Source organism: Candoia aspera, chromosome 1 (assembly GCF_035149785.1).
Source record: "Candoia aspera isolate rCanAsp1 chromosome 1, rCanAsp1.hap2, whole genome shotgun sequence".
Lineage (NCBI taxonomy): Eukaryota > Metazoa > Chordata > Lepidosauria > Squamata > Boidae > Candoia > Candoia aspera.
In genome coordinates, this window is record NC_086153.1 from 261,554,162 (window position 1) to 261,571,970 (window position 17,809).

The following is a 17,809-nucleotide window of genomic DNA, read 5'->3' on the forward strand; positions in this document are numbered from 1 at the left end:
AGCAATGCATTCCTTGCTAAAGGGGAAGGAATAACCTAGGACTTGGAACACATTTGAGTTTATGGGGATAGGGGTGTACCTTGCAGTGCAGAAACAAACAATTCCTTCTACTTTATCTTATCTTGTAGTCATTACTGAGTACATCAAAGGAAGCTGAGTACTACATCAGTATTGCAGGACAGGAAAACCTTCCTTCTAGAACAGAATTTTTAAGAAGTTTCCCACATGTTACTCAATTGCATCAATGACTAACTAATCCATTATGGATATTCCAGGTTTCCTTTGAACTATAAGGTCATACAAAGGCGGGTTAGAAGGGCTAGCCTCAACTAATGCCATGTTAATCTATAGTTGCTATCTTCCACATAAACTTGCCTACAATGAAAACTTAATGGAGTCAGTGCAACTTGTTAAGATGCTATGGTAAGGATATTGCTAATGACTTTCAAATTCTAAAAAACCCAGTTATTGTAAAGAGGCAAGTATCTGGGTATTGAAGGTTGCAACAATTGTCTTGAAACTATCCAGGGTCTGAGACCCTGGAGAGAGGGGAGGCAGAGTACAATCATAGCATTTGCAGACAAGATTTCAATGTGCTGGATAGTTCTTTAGACCTGACCCATAAATGCATGAATCAAAATAAACTGATTCATGATTGAATAAAATTGTATGCATGTTTGATATATTCAGATCACAACTTTTACTGGGCTAAATGTTTTTAAAAGGTTCAATCATGTGTTATCAGTTAAAGAAAGCCAGGGTGACAAATGATTTATTATATTTTATTTCTATTAAAATGTTACATACTACAGCTACCAATTTTCCACACAACTCTTAAATATTTGTTTTTTCACCATTTTAAGATTACAAAAATCCACTACATTTTATCCAGTGTTAAAAAAGACAAAAGTGGAATACATAAATATACCTTTAAGTATAAATACAGTAACAAAATAAACAGATGTATGTGTTTAATAAATTAATCATAAATAGAGCATTGGCTATGAAGTGCTAGTTCAAGAAAATGTTTCCTTCTGACTTCTGTACAGCCTTAGTACTATATACAAGAACTTTTTAAAAAGAATAATGTTCCAAAGTTTATTTCAAATTTCCACCATGTAATTATTGAAATGTTAATCTTATAAGTCGTTATACAGAAAATGTGTATTAAATACTGCTAACTTTAATGTGGATGATATTGTATCATATTCAATTGGAATTTAAAACAAACTGGGCTATATCCAAAACATTTCCTACAGTAAATGGCAGCTTTCATCTATTCAGCCGGCCTTCCCCCGCCTAGAGCTGTTGAGATGATTAGTCAATGGCTGAGAACTCTGGGAATTTTAATCACAGCACATCAGGAAAGTAACAGGTTAGGGGGAAATGTGGTTGGCTGTATTTGTTGAGAATTAATTTTACTTTCATTGAGAAAAATAGTATTCTGTGGTAGACAGTCTGGACAAAGTTACCCTATCTATAAATGAATGATTCAAACTAAATATAGATTTTGTATATGGCATGGCTAAAGAAGCACACGTCTTAGTTTTACAGCATTGTTCAGTAAGCGAACATTTAGTTAGTCAATCTACAGAGAAATCAGAAGTATTTAGCTGCATCTCTTTTTGCTTGTTTTCCCAGATAGCAGCCTAACCACTTTTGTTCTTTCAAAAATTTAGCTCTTCAGGCAGTTGCATTTGTTCTCTTTGATGAAGAAACTCACATCACTGGAAAGTCTTAGCATTTAGCAACAAACTAAATTAGCATTTAGCAACAACATTGTCTTGCTAATAAAACATTACAGTCCTATTATTTAATTTCTCCTATTAATTGGAGTTTATATTACCTCAAGTCTGTATCAGGCAGCTTAATAAAGATAATTACCTTCCAATAGCTAATTTCCTTAAAAACAACAGCAGAAGTCTACAAAATATAGTGAGATCTAGCATGCATCAAAATGTGTTAGCCCTTTTTGTTTACCTAGTTGTTGCCAATTTATTTCTAACACTGTTCTGTTTAACTACACTGAACAGGAATTATCCATTCTTTGAATGAACAGCAGTCACTGAGACAGAGGTAATTGGAAGCAATGAAGCAGTAAAGTAAAATTTCCATGGGTTTTTCTTTCCAAAGATCTTCCAAAGCAAAAGAAATTCTGTAGGCTTTGAATTTTTGTCATTCCTAAATAAAACTTTTAGTAAGAACTTTTCTAAGTACTTTGCGTGTGAGAGACAAAGAGTGAGTGAATGTAGCTTTCTTGGAATTAGTATTGCTTAAGGTGGTACCAGATCTATACATGTTTTTCATGTTTTAAGTACCACTTCAAGAAATATAATCCTAACCTCTTGATACCACCTCTATAAAGTCTAATCAAAGGAACCCAAGTTACTAACCAAAACTAGGACTTTGTACTAATGATACTTCAGAAGTGATACCAAAGGGATCCATGCTGTCAGTTTCAACTGGTTGATTGAAAATACCAGATTCCAAATACTGCCTGGAATTACCATATTCTCCAAAACCTGTAGTTTCCAATGGTACAGTGTTCATCATAGGTAGGAAATGAGACAGTGGAAGAAAGTCTTTTCCTTTGTATTGTTGTCTTTGCCTGGCATTACTTAAGGACACCAATATTCCATATTTCTTTGACTTGTAGATGTTGTAGCCATCTGGACGTATCTCCTCTTCAAAGGAGCAATCCTCTGTAGTATATATTAGCTGAAAAGAAAAAAAGTGAACATTGTTACATATGAGCTTTATAATTCTCTTAAATGGCAGATGAAACAGCATTGTTTATCCAAATAATCAGTGGAATTATCTATTTGGCAACAAGATAATTAAATACTGTATTCCCTAGTGAGATTAAATTGGACTCCTTTCACAGAGCTAAGATAATCTTAGGGGACCTCAGAAAGAAACAGAGGAAGCATTTATATGTCAGGTTATGAGAAGCATTTATAACTAAATACAGACTAACATATTCAGTGACAAGATACTAAGGAATGGTGATCAATTTTATAACAAGGTTCATTTCGATTTCTCCAATTTTACTTGATTGGAAGGAAAGAATCATTTTAAATTCCTGATTGCCCATCAGAGTAATTCATGGCTCATACTTCAGAAGCTTTGTTTTCACTATGCAAATATATATAGAGAGAGGGGGGGGAGTGAGGGAGGGAGGGATTATGATAGCTTGAACTGAATGCTTCTGTGAGGGTATGAACAGTTGCTTTGGAAAACAAGAAAGAAAGTTCATAGTAAAAGAGTCTGGGGCATGATTAAAATGCTGTCATGCAAGACTTAATTATGGGTTAAAGTACTGAATGAGTTTCTTTTTTTCAAGACCAAATGGGACAAATAAGCAGTGTCAATAAGTAAGCTCAATCTGACTTACTTATGTCCTTTCAGTATCTCAGTTTGGCATCTGCATAGATCAAGTAACTTCCAGATATTTTGAGCTTCACTTCTCAACAGTGTTAGCAGCATGGCTAATGGTAAACAATTGTTAGAATTGTAACCAAAACAATCTGGTACATACCAGTTTGTCTACCCTTGCCCTAGATTATAAGGGGATCTCTATATTCTATAGCAACACAAATGCAAAAGGTTCGAATTGAATTATGAGAATCATGTAGTAAAGACTATTATAAAGGCTATTCTAGAGATACATAACTTAAGGCTCTAGAACAGAATCAAGCCTGGAAATCTTAGGTGCAGCCCTCAAAGATCAACAATTACCAAATTGGTAAAAAGTTACCAAATCTTAATTTGTAATATGACAGAAAGAGAAAAGTATTACATACAATGATTAGAATTAGTCCTCTCAAATACTTTTAATTTGTATTAACTACAAATGAAATAAAATAACTACTTTTAGCAAAATATCCCCTGGCATACCACTCAGATCAGCTGCAAACCTTGGCCCAGAAAAATTGCACATCTCAGGTCTATTCCATGATGCCAAAACAACTTTTGCACAATATCTGCTTAAGGGCAGTGCCATCCAGCCATTTTTCCCAGTTGGTAATGCGCCTAGTTCCCAATACTTATTTCAGGACAACCTAACAGAAACATAAGGGTTTGTGGGTTTTTTGCCTTTTAAGAAATATAAATTTTATTTATTTATTTTCATTTGGTGGGAACCATAAGCATCGTATGCCTTCCCACTGAGAAATTCCCACAGACTTTGCCAAGTAAGACAGTCTTTTCTATTCTGGCGGGCTTAAAAAACTGGATGATCATTAGACCGCAGGAAAGATCTACAGAAAACACTCTTTCCTGCCATCTCATGCTGATCCAGGTTTTCCCAACCCATATTGCCCTCACTGAACTTCAGTTCCCCAAAGACCTAGACATAATGCTGGAAATTGAAATCCATGACATCTGGACAGCACCAACTGGGGAAAGCTGGAATAAAAATTTGTTCTGTAATATAATGGAATATTTGTTATACTGTATATTCTGAGCAACAGAAACAAAAGTGTTCATTCTTAATTTAGAAATATTAACACCATGAAGAACGTGGCCATCATTTCAGAAAGCTTTAGTCCCTTTGTGTCACCTTTGTTTTTTTTAAAACTCTGGTGTTACTCTCGTTCAGTCATTAGAGGTAATTGAACTCTTGGTCAATAAAAAAAGTATTGATTACGTAAGCTTCAATGATAAGAGAAATGGTGTTCTTGCACAAGCTCTTTTTCAGTCAGGCATCTAAATATACCATTATCTGACTTACATAAAACAGACTGAAAATCCCATCACCATGCTGAATATTTTATAGTAGAATTCCTTCAGAGAGACTAAATAGGTTTAAAATAGAGGTTCTTCACAAATAGATTGGATCATCAGGCATTTGGTTTACTCTTTGCCCAGATTAGCAGTGGCTTGAAATGTGAAGTTGCTGTCATGAAAGTCATTTAATAGCACAACTTTGAAAATCAATGCCATGGTTTCCCACCATTTTGAGGTGGGGAATATGCAAAAATGGTAGTGCATGCCCTACAATAGACTCAACAGTTTAAAAGAGAGAAAGAAAGAAGTCCAAAATTCCTCCCACCAACACCACAAACCCAAGGAAAGACAGAAAATCCTGTTCCAATCACGTGTTTGACTAAGACTGTGAAAACCCTTATTTAAATCCTCCCTCAGCCATGGAAGTTCACTGAATTATTTGGGGCCACTCATTATCTTTCAGGCAAAACTACATCACAGTCTTGTGGAGAAAACTGGAGGAATGGGTACTATGTACACTGCTTTTGAGCACTTGAGGGGAAAGGTGAAATATACTGTAAATCTAAGCCTTAAGCAATAAGTAAATTGTCCCAATTATTGCAGCCTTTTATCCAGCTTCAAACATAATATTGTGGTCCCAGCCCACCAAACAATTACCTCTCTGTGGTGTATAGGGCTGTAACCTCTTTTCTTTTATTAATTAATGGACAGATTAAAATAAAAACAAGCTCACAATTCAGAATTTAATTGAGTTATTTAGTGCAATACAGTTAAGTCCTGGTGTGCCCAGCAAAGTTTAGTTCTAATACACATAATTGCAAGGAAATTACATAGATAAGCTATACTTTGGGAGGAGAAACGCTAATCCTTCTTTTAATCAAGAGATAGCTTTTAACTGTACTATCTGCTGTTTACAAGCAGAAATTAGATCGGATTTGATTCTCACTGTTCAATCTCTATTTACTATTAAAAAGTTAACTTTAGGCATACTATATATTTTTATTTTTGAATAGAGCTGAATTTTAGTATAACAGGCTGAGCATTATGAATGGAAGCAGTGATCATAATTATCTAAAGTTATATCTTGAAAAGCATGTAAGAAACATTTTAAAAAATATATTGCCTATGGAAGAGCACCTACATGAACAGCAGAAGTAAAGCAGCCATTTGTATGGGAAGATCCCAGGTCTGGGATGATCAAGAAAAAATCCTGACAACATTCAGCAATGTGATTTCCTAGGAGAGAGGGGAATTGAGTGGAAATGGGGTAAAATTTTGCTTTAAAACAATGAAGAATGTCCTTCCCACAAAAAAAGTGAGCCAAAAATATTGCTGTGTCATCAACTATGTAAGGCCAATGAAAACAAACAGGATAAAAATGATGAAAGCCGGCTGGGTGACCTTGGGCCAGTCACTCTTTCTCAGCCCAACTCACCTCACAGGGTTGTTGTTGTGGGGAAAAGAGGAGGAGGAAGGAGTATTAGGTATGTTCACCGCCTTGAGTTATTTATAAAAATAATAAAGGTGGGATAATAAAAATTAATTAATTAAAATAAAACAATGATTAAAAATGTGGGTTCTGCTTGTCCAATTCAGGGTAGGTGAACGAGGTCTCTAGTTTAATGTAATGGAGCTTGCACACACAAACCTTTGCATGAGGAACACTGATTTTAATAGGACAGAATAACCTTGTTTGTATGACCCTGATGATGGAGCTACATAACACTGAGCTGGTATGGAGGGATGACCATTGCTATCTATTAGTATTTCTTAGGGAATTTCTTTATGTATTTATATTTCTTTATTATTACATTTCTATGCTGCCTGACTCCCATATTTCGTGTGATGTAAACTGAGTAAGAAAGACCCAAAGCATTTAAGTTAATATTTAATGCCTCATTCATTATACCACCTATAAAAGAATTTCTTATTTATAACATTGGTCATTTGGACTTTTTAAATCTAAAGAAAAGGAGAACAATGTGGACCTTAGCGATTCAAGCTCTTCACCAAGCTACATAAGCAGAAATCCCTTTCTTAGACACATAAATCATATTATTGCTACCTTTGATGATTTGGTTCACAAACCATGTAAAGCAATTGCTGGATTTTCAGCACATCATAAGGGTTGGACTCATTTACATCTAGTCTACTGTTTTGCAGCTCAGCTACTGTATAGCAAACCCCATGACTGGTGCTCCAGGGTGGAGGTAGCCAGAGACAAGCAGCACTCTGGGAAACTCACAAACACCCTGCTCTGCCTTCCAGCTTCTGTCTCTTTCTCTGTTTATTCTTATTCATCCTGCTTCCTAGGCTGCAACACTTCCCTTTCTGCAGGTTTTTTAAAAATCTGTTTTAGGGATGCCACGCCTGTGCTGCAAAGATCCAAATGACCAGTAGATGGGAGTCAATGGTTAGTTTTTTCCAAGGATTCTGCTCTAATACCAACTCTAGCTCCTGTACAATTATGTTTGATACCAACACTCCATCTTAATAGATATCCATGGGAGATACTTAAGCAATATGTGTAAAGGGCCTTACTGAATAGCACCTAACTTTTATTATTTTCCACCTGGAGGAGGCTCTATAATGAATCAATCCCATTTTCCCGTACTAGAGGAGAATAACCAACAGACAGCTTTGTGAATTCATGTCTATGACTCTAATGTTTTACAAAGCCCACTGAAATAGTAGGAAACCAGGAGGGCAGGGAGCAGTCGTTATTCAATAAAGAAAGCAATGTCCAGATTCCTTTCTTAATGTGGTTGCAATGAGGGGGAGTTGTATTTGGATGCGGGGAACCCAGACAGAAATCGCCAGTGAGCCAGCAAGCTTACTGGGTGGCCTCTCGGATTTATGCTCTTATTTCTCAGCCTCCCCTCCCTCAAAGGTTGCTGTAAGGACAGAGCACGATAAGGATCTACTCTTCTGCCTGGAGCCTGAAAACAGGTCCCCAAAGAAACGTAAACAAACAAAAAGTCTGTAGTCTAAATTCTGGAATGTGGCTGAGTCCGCCTCTCGGCTGCCACAGCTCTGCAGAAGTAGCGCCAAACACCGGCGCTGTTCCCTTTCATCCCACTATTCGCTCCAAAATTCAGTTTAAACTAACCCATGCGCTCCTGTCCTGCAGTATTTGGCGATCCTGTGTGAAGGCTCCCTCCTTTTCTTCTCTGGCGAGCCCAGATTACATACCAAGTTAAACTCGTCCTTTCACAGTACAACCTTTACTTTAAATCGCCCAAAAAGAGCGCCTTTCCCGCCACGTTCAGCGCCGTGGCGCGACTTGTCTGAGTCCTCCGGTGGGGCGCGTCTGGCCTGGCTGTTAGCGGAGAGGCAGACAAAGCAATTTCTGACTGGGAGGAAAGGATACGTAGGGAAGGCTTTGCCTGTCCCCGTCGACGTACCGGCTTAGTCACTTACCAGCCCGTGCAGCCTGCCTTCTTCTTCCATACACAGGTAGCGAGAGCTGTGCACGCCCTTGATAGCCACAGTGCGAAGCGCTACTGCTCGGATCTCCAGCAAACCTGCGCCGCGGGACAAACAAACCGACGCAGGATTAATATACTCCGTGGGCGGGAAAATTGCTCTTTGGGAACGGATCTCTTTTTCCTCACACGCGCGTCCTCCTCAGGAAGGATGGAGCGAGCCCATGAACAAAAGGAGGGCCCTCTGTAAAGAGGAGGGGGCAGTCGGGTGGGTGCCCCCTCCAAAGTCCCTGGCGTAATCGGGGGAGCAGAAAAGTCCCAAGGCCCGGAGATCTTTCAGGACTTGGGTTTTCCTCAGGCGCTCCGGTCGGCGGGACCGCTGATTCAAAGGGCAACGAAAAGGGGAGAGGGCGAAACGGCTTGGCTTAAGACGCCGCGAGTGAGGGGAGCTCCCCGAGCCAAAGCGTCAGCTTCCGAAAGTGGGGGAGGGACGTCGGGGAGGCTGACCTGCTGAGACTTGCCAAGCCCGGGAGGAAGGACCCATGTCGGGGCGCTGATGGTACTTACTGTGTCGACTCTGACTAGCAGCGCCGTCCACTCGGCCGTCGTCGTGGATCCTCAGGAAATAGCTGAACAGCCCGTGCCGGCTGGCCGTGTAAAGGTGCCTGAACCGGATAGGTTCCCCCCAGCCGTAGTTGACGTGCGGTCCAGCATCGGCGAGGGGCACCGACTTGACCGCCATAGCGAAGCAAAGGCCCAGCAGAGCCAGAGCCAGAGGCGCGGCGCGCGTTTTGCCGAGCTGCAGCCCCATCCTGGCAGAACGGGCAGGCGGGCTTCTCTCCAAGCCGAGGGGCCGTAAGCACCGCGCCGCGATGTTCCCGCGCTGGAGTCGGGGAGAGAGCCAAGCCGGGGGATGGCGGGGCTTCGGGAGCTAATGTCGGAAGCACCGCGCGAGCCCCTTCCTTTTATAGCTCTCCGTTGTCAGCCCAATCGATAAGGCGAATACCGATTCCAATATAGACCCAGCTCCTGAGCAAGTGCTCCAGCCAATTCCCGCCCCGTCGTATTGATCTGGATGACATCACTGCCCAGGGGACACCCTTCAGGCTTCGGCTTCTGACCAGCTTTGGGATGAGGAGGCTTTCATTACAGCGGAGTCGGGATGGCTTTCCTGATCTCCAGCGGCAGCCCCTAACTCGCCCTGCCTTCCTGGGCTGCCTCGGATCGGACGCGAGAGAGGAAAACTACCGTCGGCGGTGGGATTATCGTTCCGAGGCTTTCAGGGTCTCTTCCTTCCCCTGCCCGGCTGCCCTCCCAATCCGTTTAAGGCTTGAGGTGTAAAGAATAGCCACAGCCGGGAGCTCCGCGTGGAAAGCTGAAGTGCGGGAACCTCTGGAGAGTGCAAAGAAAGCGCGCGAGACGGGGACTCTTTACGGAGTCGCATCCCTCCCCACAAGATCTCACGCATAACTCCCTCCTCAAAAATAAAGAGGAAAGCCTGTTTGGTTGGGAAGGGATTGTGTTCGGTTTTTGCACACCTATGCAGAGATGCATTCAAACACTACAAAATAGACCCTCCTTTCCACGTGAGCATCTGTCGAAATTATAGCAGCAAGGAAAAGGCGCTTACACATTACAGCCCACACATTTGGGGGGAAGGGGGGGGGAAGAACTGCGGGACGATTGAAGGAAGTTTAAATCTGAATGCAATTGCTAATGACCCGGAAAATCGCCTCCCCCACCCCGTCTTTGTTCCCCAAGGTGCCCAAGCACGTCGGCTGATGCAACAGCGCCTTGAATCGAGGAAAGCTGCAAACCAAGGACCCTCACCGGCAGGCAGCCCCGATGAGGGAAAGGGCGTGTTTTCCTTCTGAGAGGAGTTTAAAGAAACCGCCAATATAAGTGTATTTTTTAAAATCTATACCTAACATTGAATTAGCTAGCTCTGGGCTTATCTGTATTATCAGTTCCAAATCGGGTGCATATGTATATGTAAATATACAGAGGCACGTAAAACCCTCCTAATACAAGCTTACACATCAGTGTAAAACTCCGAGGACAGAAATTACATCATGAACCTCTGGGTGGCACTCCAGGGTAAATAGGGAGATCCTTCTTAAGGCTTCAGATTAGCCGAGGTTAGCTTGGAAAATAATGTGGGAAGCTGAAGGTTGGTTTAATTAGCAAAGTTGTATGATGAGGAACGTTCCAAACCCAAAATTCCAAATGGATTGGAAGGAAGAACTGCAGCCGTGTTGACTCAGAATGCTGAAAGTTGTCCTATCAGACTGAAGAAGGCTGCTATACCCTTATGGGACAGAGGAGGACTCCTTTGAACTGTGTAGTAAAAGAAATTTCTCATGCTTTCCCCTTGCTCAGTGACTGGGCTCATGCATCACATTAAAACATAAAGTGGATGCTTCGTTTTGACTTGAAGCAAGGTGTGAAAATCTTCATTATGGTTTAGTATTACTATATGTGAAAACATGGCCATTAAGGCTTGGTCAGCAAACTTTGATATAAACAAATCCTGGCACTGTGTTATATGTGAAGAAAGCTAATGTTAAATCAGTTGATTGACTAAAATTCTATCAGTGTTAACTGATAGAAAACTAACTAATTAAACTAATTAAAATTAACATACTAATACGGCAGCTTGAATATGGATTGTTTTGTTTTCGTTCGTTTTCGTTTTTGTTTTGGTAAAGCTATAAGTCTCATTTCAGCAAGTGGTTAGCAAAATCTGAAAACTAACAATATATTTTCAAAGCTGCAGTCCTATCAAATTTACTTGAAAGTAAATCCAATTGAATTTAGTGGGGATTATTCATGAATAAATATGCATAGGTTTAAATGTATACATCTTATTTTAAAATCAAAGATACCCAACTGATAGAGTGTTCAAAGGATTTTCTTAGGTACATTTTCCTTATATGCAAAGAAAATTAGTGTGCCTGTGAGTGCTCATATGCAATATACAGAATGCTTATTTCCTGTTATAAATACTGAAATGGTAAAATTAGCAAATTTGCTGCAAGATAAAAGACTGAACTTCAAAACTGAGGGTGTCCCTGTTTTTACATAGATATGCTGGGCGTTTCCTGGGCAAAATAACATTCTTAACACATCGGTCAAATAAAACAATGTAGAGATTCTTTGCGATAAATACTTTCAACATGGAAATGTCTATGGAAAAACAACTCATTGTGTGATGAAGAATAATATTTAAGAACTCATCCAGAATAATACTCAAATTCTTCAGCTTGCTAATTCTTTGTTTGACCACTAGATAGAGCTTTAACCCTTAAATCTCTCCCACAGTCACTGATTTTACAGAAAGCAGTGACAGTTCAAAAGTGCTGCTAGGTTGTTTCAGTTGCCTTTAGATGAACCTGTTCTGGTCTCTTCAAACTTCCAGATACCTCTAATTGTATCTTCATCATTGAAGCAAGATGAATTCTACTTGGCTAATCATGATACAGCTAATTCATTCACAAACAACTTTCTGCTGTAGGAATTTATTTCACTCCAAAAAGTAATTGATAAATACTGTGGTTAACAAAACATACAGAACAAGGAGGAGAAACAGACATAGTGAATCCTCAGAAGCAAGATGACAAAATGAACTGTATTCACTTAAAGATTAAGAAAAACTACAGCAAGGCCCAGCATGCTAGGGGGATGGATGGATGGATTTTATTTGTTTGTTCAATCGAATTTTGAGGCTGCCCAACTCCACAATAACTTTGGGTGGCTTACACATTTTTTAAAAAAAGTACATGGTAAAAAAAACCACACAACTGACCAGGAGAGCAGGACAGCAACTATAAACTACCCACAACAGAAGGGGGACACTAAAATCACCCATTCCCCTAGAACAGAATGGATGGATAGACAAGACAGGTAGGCAGACAGACAGACAGACAATCATAGTCACAAACAGACTGAAGCAAGTACTTCTGTGATCAATGAAACTTATTCAGAGAAAACTGTTTATAGGACTGCAGACAGCCATCATAAATACCTTTAAATGTGTATAGTGGGAGAATTAAATACATGGCCAAACAGCATCTTTTAAAATCAGTGGGACAAATGATTTGGGATGGAGCATGTTGTTGTTGTTAAGTCTCCTTGAATCAAGCTTTACTCCAGCAGAGTTCCTGGATTGTAAAGTACTATGAAGGTGATGGTACTGTGAAAGTACTATGAGGTGATTTGTCACAGCCAGATAGATCTAGGATGTTTTTCAACTTTCATCTGGGTCTAGTCAATAGCCCTACAGCTGTTTATGCAGATGTTTTTCCAGAAATTCTTAAGACAGTTTCAGTGATGATGCAAATGAGAATATTTTCTTGCCATGTTGACCTGGGAAGAATTATAACAGAATGATAGACAGGAAAGCCAATGCTCTGGGTGCAGAAGACCCTATATTCAATTCTTTATCTCTTCAGGTAAAAATAATAATAATAATAATAATAATAATAATAATAATAATAATAATAATAATAATGTAATAGGTAGATCAACTAACCTTGAGACAAAGCTAGTGCAAGGTTTATATTTTTTTTCTCCCTGATATTAAGTGTGTATAACTTAAACACATAATGTTAGATTAATTGCGTTTATGATTCTGTCACTGTAGAAATGCTTTATCCAAATGCCAGCTGGAAACTGTAGTAATTCTTTCATCTTATGAAACAACACATTGGAAAGAGAAACATTTTAAAACTGAAAGGGAGAGAAGAAACCATCACCACCCCTGGACAAACAAAAACCCAATAATGGGAATTGACCCCTGATAGAAAATGCAGTCACCGAACAAAAGATTGCTTGGTTGAATAGCCTGCTCATATAGTTTCTTGGTGATTAATGAGAGTTTCAGTTAGAGTCCCATTGAGAGAAAGGGACATTAAAGAAGAGTTCTGCATATGCTCTAATAAGGCAGCTTTAGCTGAATGATGTGAAGCTATGCAAACAAAAGCTTCAACAGCAGTTTTAACAGAATATGAAGCTCATATTCAAGAACTTTTGTTATTTAATAATGTTGGCTTTTTTACTCTCATCACTGCCAATCTTGTCCCACTGATCAATCTTGATTCCTTACTTAATATGAATCTGTCACATATTTATTTATTTACTTACTTACTGAGCTAATAGGTTTCTCTCCCGCCTTTCCTTCAAGAACTCAAGGCTGTGTACATAGCATTTCCTCTCTTCTTCTGTTTTTCCTGACAGCAATAACTGTGGGTTGGGTTGGGTTGGGTTGGGTTGGGAGGGGTGGCTGGCCAGTTGCTTGAGTGTTGGTGGCTGTGGATGAGCTAAAACATGCATCCCCTCACTCCTAATCATAACATTTTACCATGCTAGCTCTCTTCTAAATGAAGGTCCTTTTAAATCCTAGCAATGGTAAAAACAAAGTTTCACCCTGACCACAGATTGGGTTTGAATTTCAGTGTCTAATTACAGATCTCTTTAAAAATTAAGACAGAAAATAAATTTAAACCACCAGTGATGATAAAACCACACTGACAGATCTTTTAAATAATGAACTCTTGACTACTGAGAGGAGCGCATACATTCCCAAAGGACGTATCATTCTTGGACCAGACAAGAGATTTCTCTGATTCAGTAACAGCTTTTCTTCCCAAGTCATAAACTTCAATAATCATTGGGATTATTTCTGTTTTCTTTTATTTAGCACATTCTTTTGTATGGTTTTGGGGTGAAGATTTTTCAGTTATAAAGTAGGTACTACCATTAGTACAATACATATTGAAGGGAGGATTATGTTAGATAGGCAAATGTAATTTTGAAATACTATGCAAAAAATAAAGTTTGCAAGAAGAACAATTAAAAATAATTTAAAGTTTTTTCTGATTATTTTAAGTTCCACTTCCATAAATAAGGTATAAATTCATACAATGCATATATTTTAAGCATACAATTTTACTATGAAAATCCATTTCTTATGTTGAAGTAAATAACACAACAGCAAGTATAGTTATATTCTGTGTTGCTTCTCTGTGTTTTTTTAAAAATGACCTTGTATTCATTCTATGCAGTTACTTTGCAACAATACGAAGACTGGCTCAGATTTAAATATCAGTGAATATATTTCCATGAGCGTAAAGAAACTGTTATACTTCTTTCTCTTGTACAAATAGCCCTGCCTTCCCTTTATTACTTTTGAAATGGAACATTTTTCTTTTTTAAAAAATGTATTTTTTCCATAAATTCTGCTGCTCAGTGGATTAGTAAAATCCCTTGCATGAATATAAAGAACTCCTTGAATTTCAACCTGGTTTTTTTCTTACTGGTATTCATTGATCTAGTTGAAATATATATATATATACATCTTTTGCTCACACATACATCATTATGGTCTTTGCCCAGCATTTGGCTGATTTTAGCTTTGAAAGGACAGCAATGCGCCCTGTTCTAAGCCGCACAGAGAGATTACACTGTGAGCTTGCCTGGCAAGGAGTAGCAAATACAAAACTTGAATGAGCCAAGATGCTACTACTCTTCCTAGCAGTTGCCTACAACAGTGGTTAGTTGCTAATGATGGGCCTGGTTCTTATTGGTTGGCTTTGAAGCTCTCAACTTACTCTAACCTAATTCAAAATCCAAGCATGTACATATCAAGGGTGCATGATGTTTCACGTATCTTCTTTTTGAATTGTTACACCTTTTTCTAGGATATATCCTACGCATTCTGTAGGTAAGCCTTGGTAATTAGGAATGACCTCCATGTCATATGGAACTTGACCTCTAGTTCTAAAGGGAATAGCTCTTCTGTTCTCTTCCGTGTTTTGTTCATCCCCAGACTGTTTGCTCTAAAAGTCTGAAAACCAATTTCTGATTGTAAATTTACCTGGCTATAAGCTTAGGCTTACATGTGCTCTTTTAGGTTGAACTAGAGATTAGTGGCCCCAGATTATGTTTACACAACCTGATTCTGGTCAGGAAAAAAAAAGAGCAAGTGACTTATTTTAGCTTTCCTGAAAGGTAAATCTCGGTTATTACTTTCTAGGTCAAAGGCATTCACACTGGTTTCAATGTCTGATTGAACAAAAGGCATGAATTCAGGCGCAACTGAATATTTGGAAAAGATTGTAAAATATCCACTTTTGTTATATTTATTTATTTATTTAGAGGATTGATAAGGCCGCCCGACTCAGACAATGTGACTCTGAGCTGTGTACAATAAAATAAACAAATTTAGGAGAAATAAACCATACATCATTAAAAAGTAGTTCAATTTATAAACTGGTAAAGTGAATGGGTTAATTTAAAACAACAAAAAGGGGACTTCACTCAACTTGTGGCAAACACCTGGTGGAAAAGCCAGGTTTTAACTGCTTTTTCAAAGGCCAGCTCATTGTATTTGTTGTTATTGTTGCTTTTATAATTGTTATTGAAGGTTTTAATTACAGTACTAAAAGCAAATACAAACTTAACTCAAAGAAAGAAGAAATAAAAATAATAAAAAGTGCAAAGAAAGAAAAAGATAAAGAAAAAAGAAGAAAAAGAAATAAAATATATAAAGAAGTGACTTCCGATCGTCATCACAACAAGTATAAACAAACTTAATAACTAGGGTGAGGATTTCTATGACCTAAAAATGTTAGAAATATGTAAGCATTTAAGACCTTAAAACCATTTAAATATGACCAATTAAACCAAAATAATGACTTTTAGAGTAAAAATATGACTTTACAATTTTTCTGAAATTAGCACCCAATTTTTAAAAATCTGTGCTTACACACACACAAACACACACACACACACACAAATTAAAAGGTTTATTCTTCTTCACTTCCAGTGCAGAAGTGCTAGTATTGAAGGAATCAAATGAACATTTTGAGAGTAAAATGGTTATCCCTGGATTAGTTTTCATTAACAGCAGAACTGCATTGGATGACCACGTGCATCTTGAGGTTATCAAACTCAAAACTCCTTCTGTTGTCCACCAGTATGTTCTTGTACCTGGAGAAACTCCGTTTGACATCACTAGAGGTTATAGGAACAAATTTGAAAAAAAGCTAACTCATCTGGAGAAAATTCTGGCTCAAAGTCTTCAAATTTTGCTTTGAGTCCATTTAGAACATTACTTATTTTGCAAAGTGTTGAATAACCCAGATTAGATTGCAGCACTCTTTACAGTTTATCACTATTTTTTTTCAACCACTTTCCCCTTTGCTTGCTTTAAATCACTCTCAGTTTGTTTTACAATGTTCAGTGCATCACTAAGTTCCATTCCTACAGTTTCAAGACAGGTGGTTGCTCTTGATAATCCACTGAAGTTAGATCCTATATATGCTAAGTTTCCAGCCAAGGGTTCAGTAAAGGAATGTTGCACAATTTTGATGGAGGAAGATTCACAACAGTCAAATTCTTTAACTATCCGCTGCAAGGAAGCATAATTTGTGAAATAATACATAGCTGCATCCAGCCAAGTGCCCCAACCTGTCACGACAGGTTGGGGAGGGAGAGCCAAAGTAGGAGCAATTTCTTTGAACTTTTGTACTCAAAGTGGAGCTTTAATGAACATTTTTTTCCCATTCAAAATTATCTTACCCACATCAGGATAGTTGCTTTGAATCTCTTCGGCCACTCTGTGTAAACCATGTGCAAGGCATGTGATATGGATCATTTTTGGATAAAGAAGTTTAAGTCCCTTGGCTGCTTTAGTCATGCATGGAGCAGCATCTGTTACAAAGAGCAGGATATTTCCCCTTTTTACACCATCCGGCCAGAGTAGTTTCATAGAATTGTCAAAGAGCATAGCAATAGTGGAACTGTTTACTTGTTGTAGAGTTTCACATATTAGAAGAAATACTTCACCAGGCTCGTCACATTTCAGAGTGCCAATAATAACATTGGCTACATACTGTATCTTCCGTGTACATCATGTGTTTCATCTATTGAAACCCATATCTTATTGTTGTCAACAGCAGATCTTATCTTTTCTAACACATCTTCATAGCAGGCAGAGATGTAATTTTTCCTTACAGTTGATTCATTTGGAATCGGGTGTCATGTTCACCGTTTCAATGTGCATTGTACATCGTAACATTTCGCATGTCAAGTTAAGTTGCTGATGCGTGTTCTGTCTGGGAGGGGTCTGTGAACTCCTTCTGCTGGGTTTGTTATCTGTCTTCAGGGGAATGGAATGTGTTTGGGTTATCTACTGTGTTCAAGGTTTTCTTCCCAGGAGATCAGCAGAACTCGTTACCAGCACCTGGGGTGGGGAATTTGAAATGGTTGGGCAAGGGGAGGGATTACATTTGTACTGAGGGTTTTTAGTTTGTATTTGGCACGCTTTTGCTCATTCTCAGCTTTCTCTGTATTTGCATACTATTCTTTAATAAACCAGATATTCTTGAGCTCTTGTGAGTCTGAGTCTGTTAGGATAGGCAATCATTACATCGGGTGACTTGTGTACTTCTTCAAAAAATGCCTGAAGCTACCACTACCTAATTTCCTTAAGGGAATATTTGAAGTAACCATCACTGTACAGAGATCCTTACAAAATTCTGACTGGGTATTTGATGAACCTGCAGTTGAAGAAGAAGCTCTCTCGAAAAGGAGATGTTGCCTGTTCTCTGTGAAGGTAAATCTTGCTAAACAACTCTTGTTTTTCATGGTGTCAC

At 38.7% G+C, this 17,809-nt stretch overlaps 1 protein-coding gene across 1 annotated transcript; it reads right to left on the reverse strand.

Moving 5' to 3' along the window:
- Positions 1-857: 857 nt before the first annotated feature.
- FGF19 (fibroblast growth factor 19) lies at positions 858-9,102 on the reverse strand. The gene is made up of 3 exons (XM_063293177.1): positions 8,721-9,102; positions 8,149-8,252; positions 858-2,718 (listed from the first exon to the last, which is right to left on the reverse strand). Exons 1-3 carry the CDS (start codon positions 8,962-8,964, stop codon positions 2,389-2,391), a joined length of 678 nt encoding a protein of 225 aa, XP_063149247.1. The 5' UTR covers positions 8,965-9,102; the 3' UTR covers positions 858-2,388.
- Between the last annotated feature and the right edge of the window lie 8,707 nt (positions 9,103-17,809).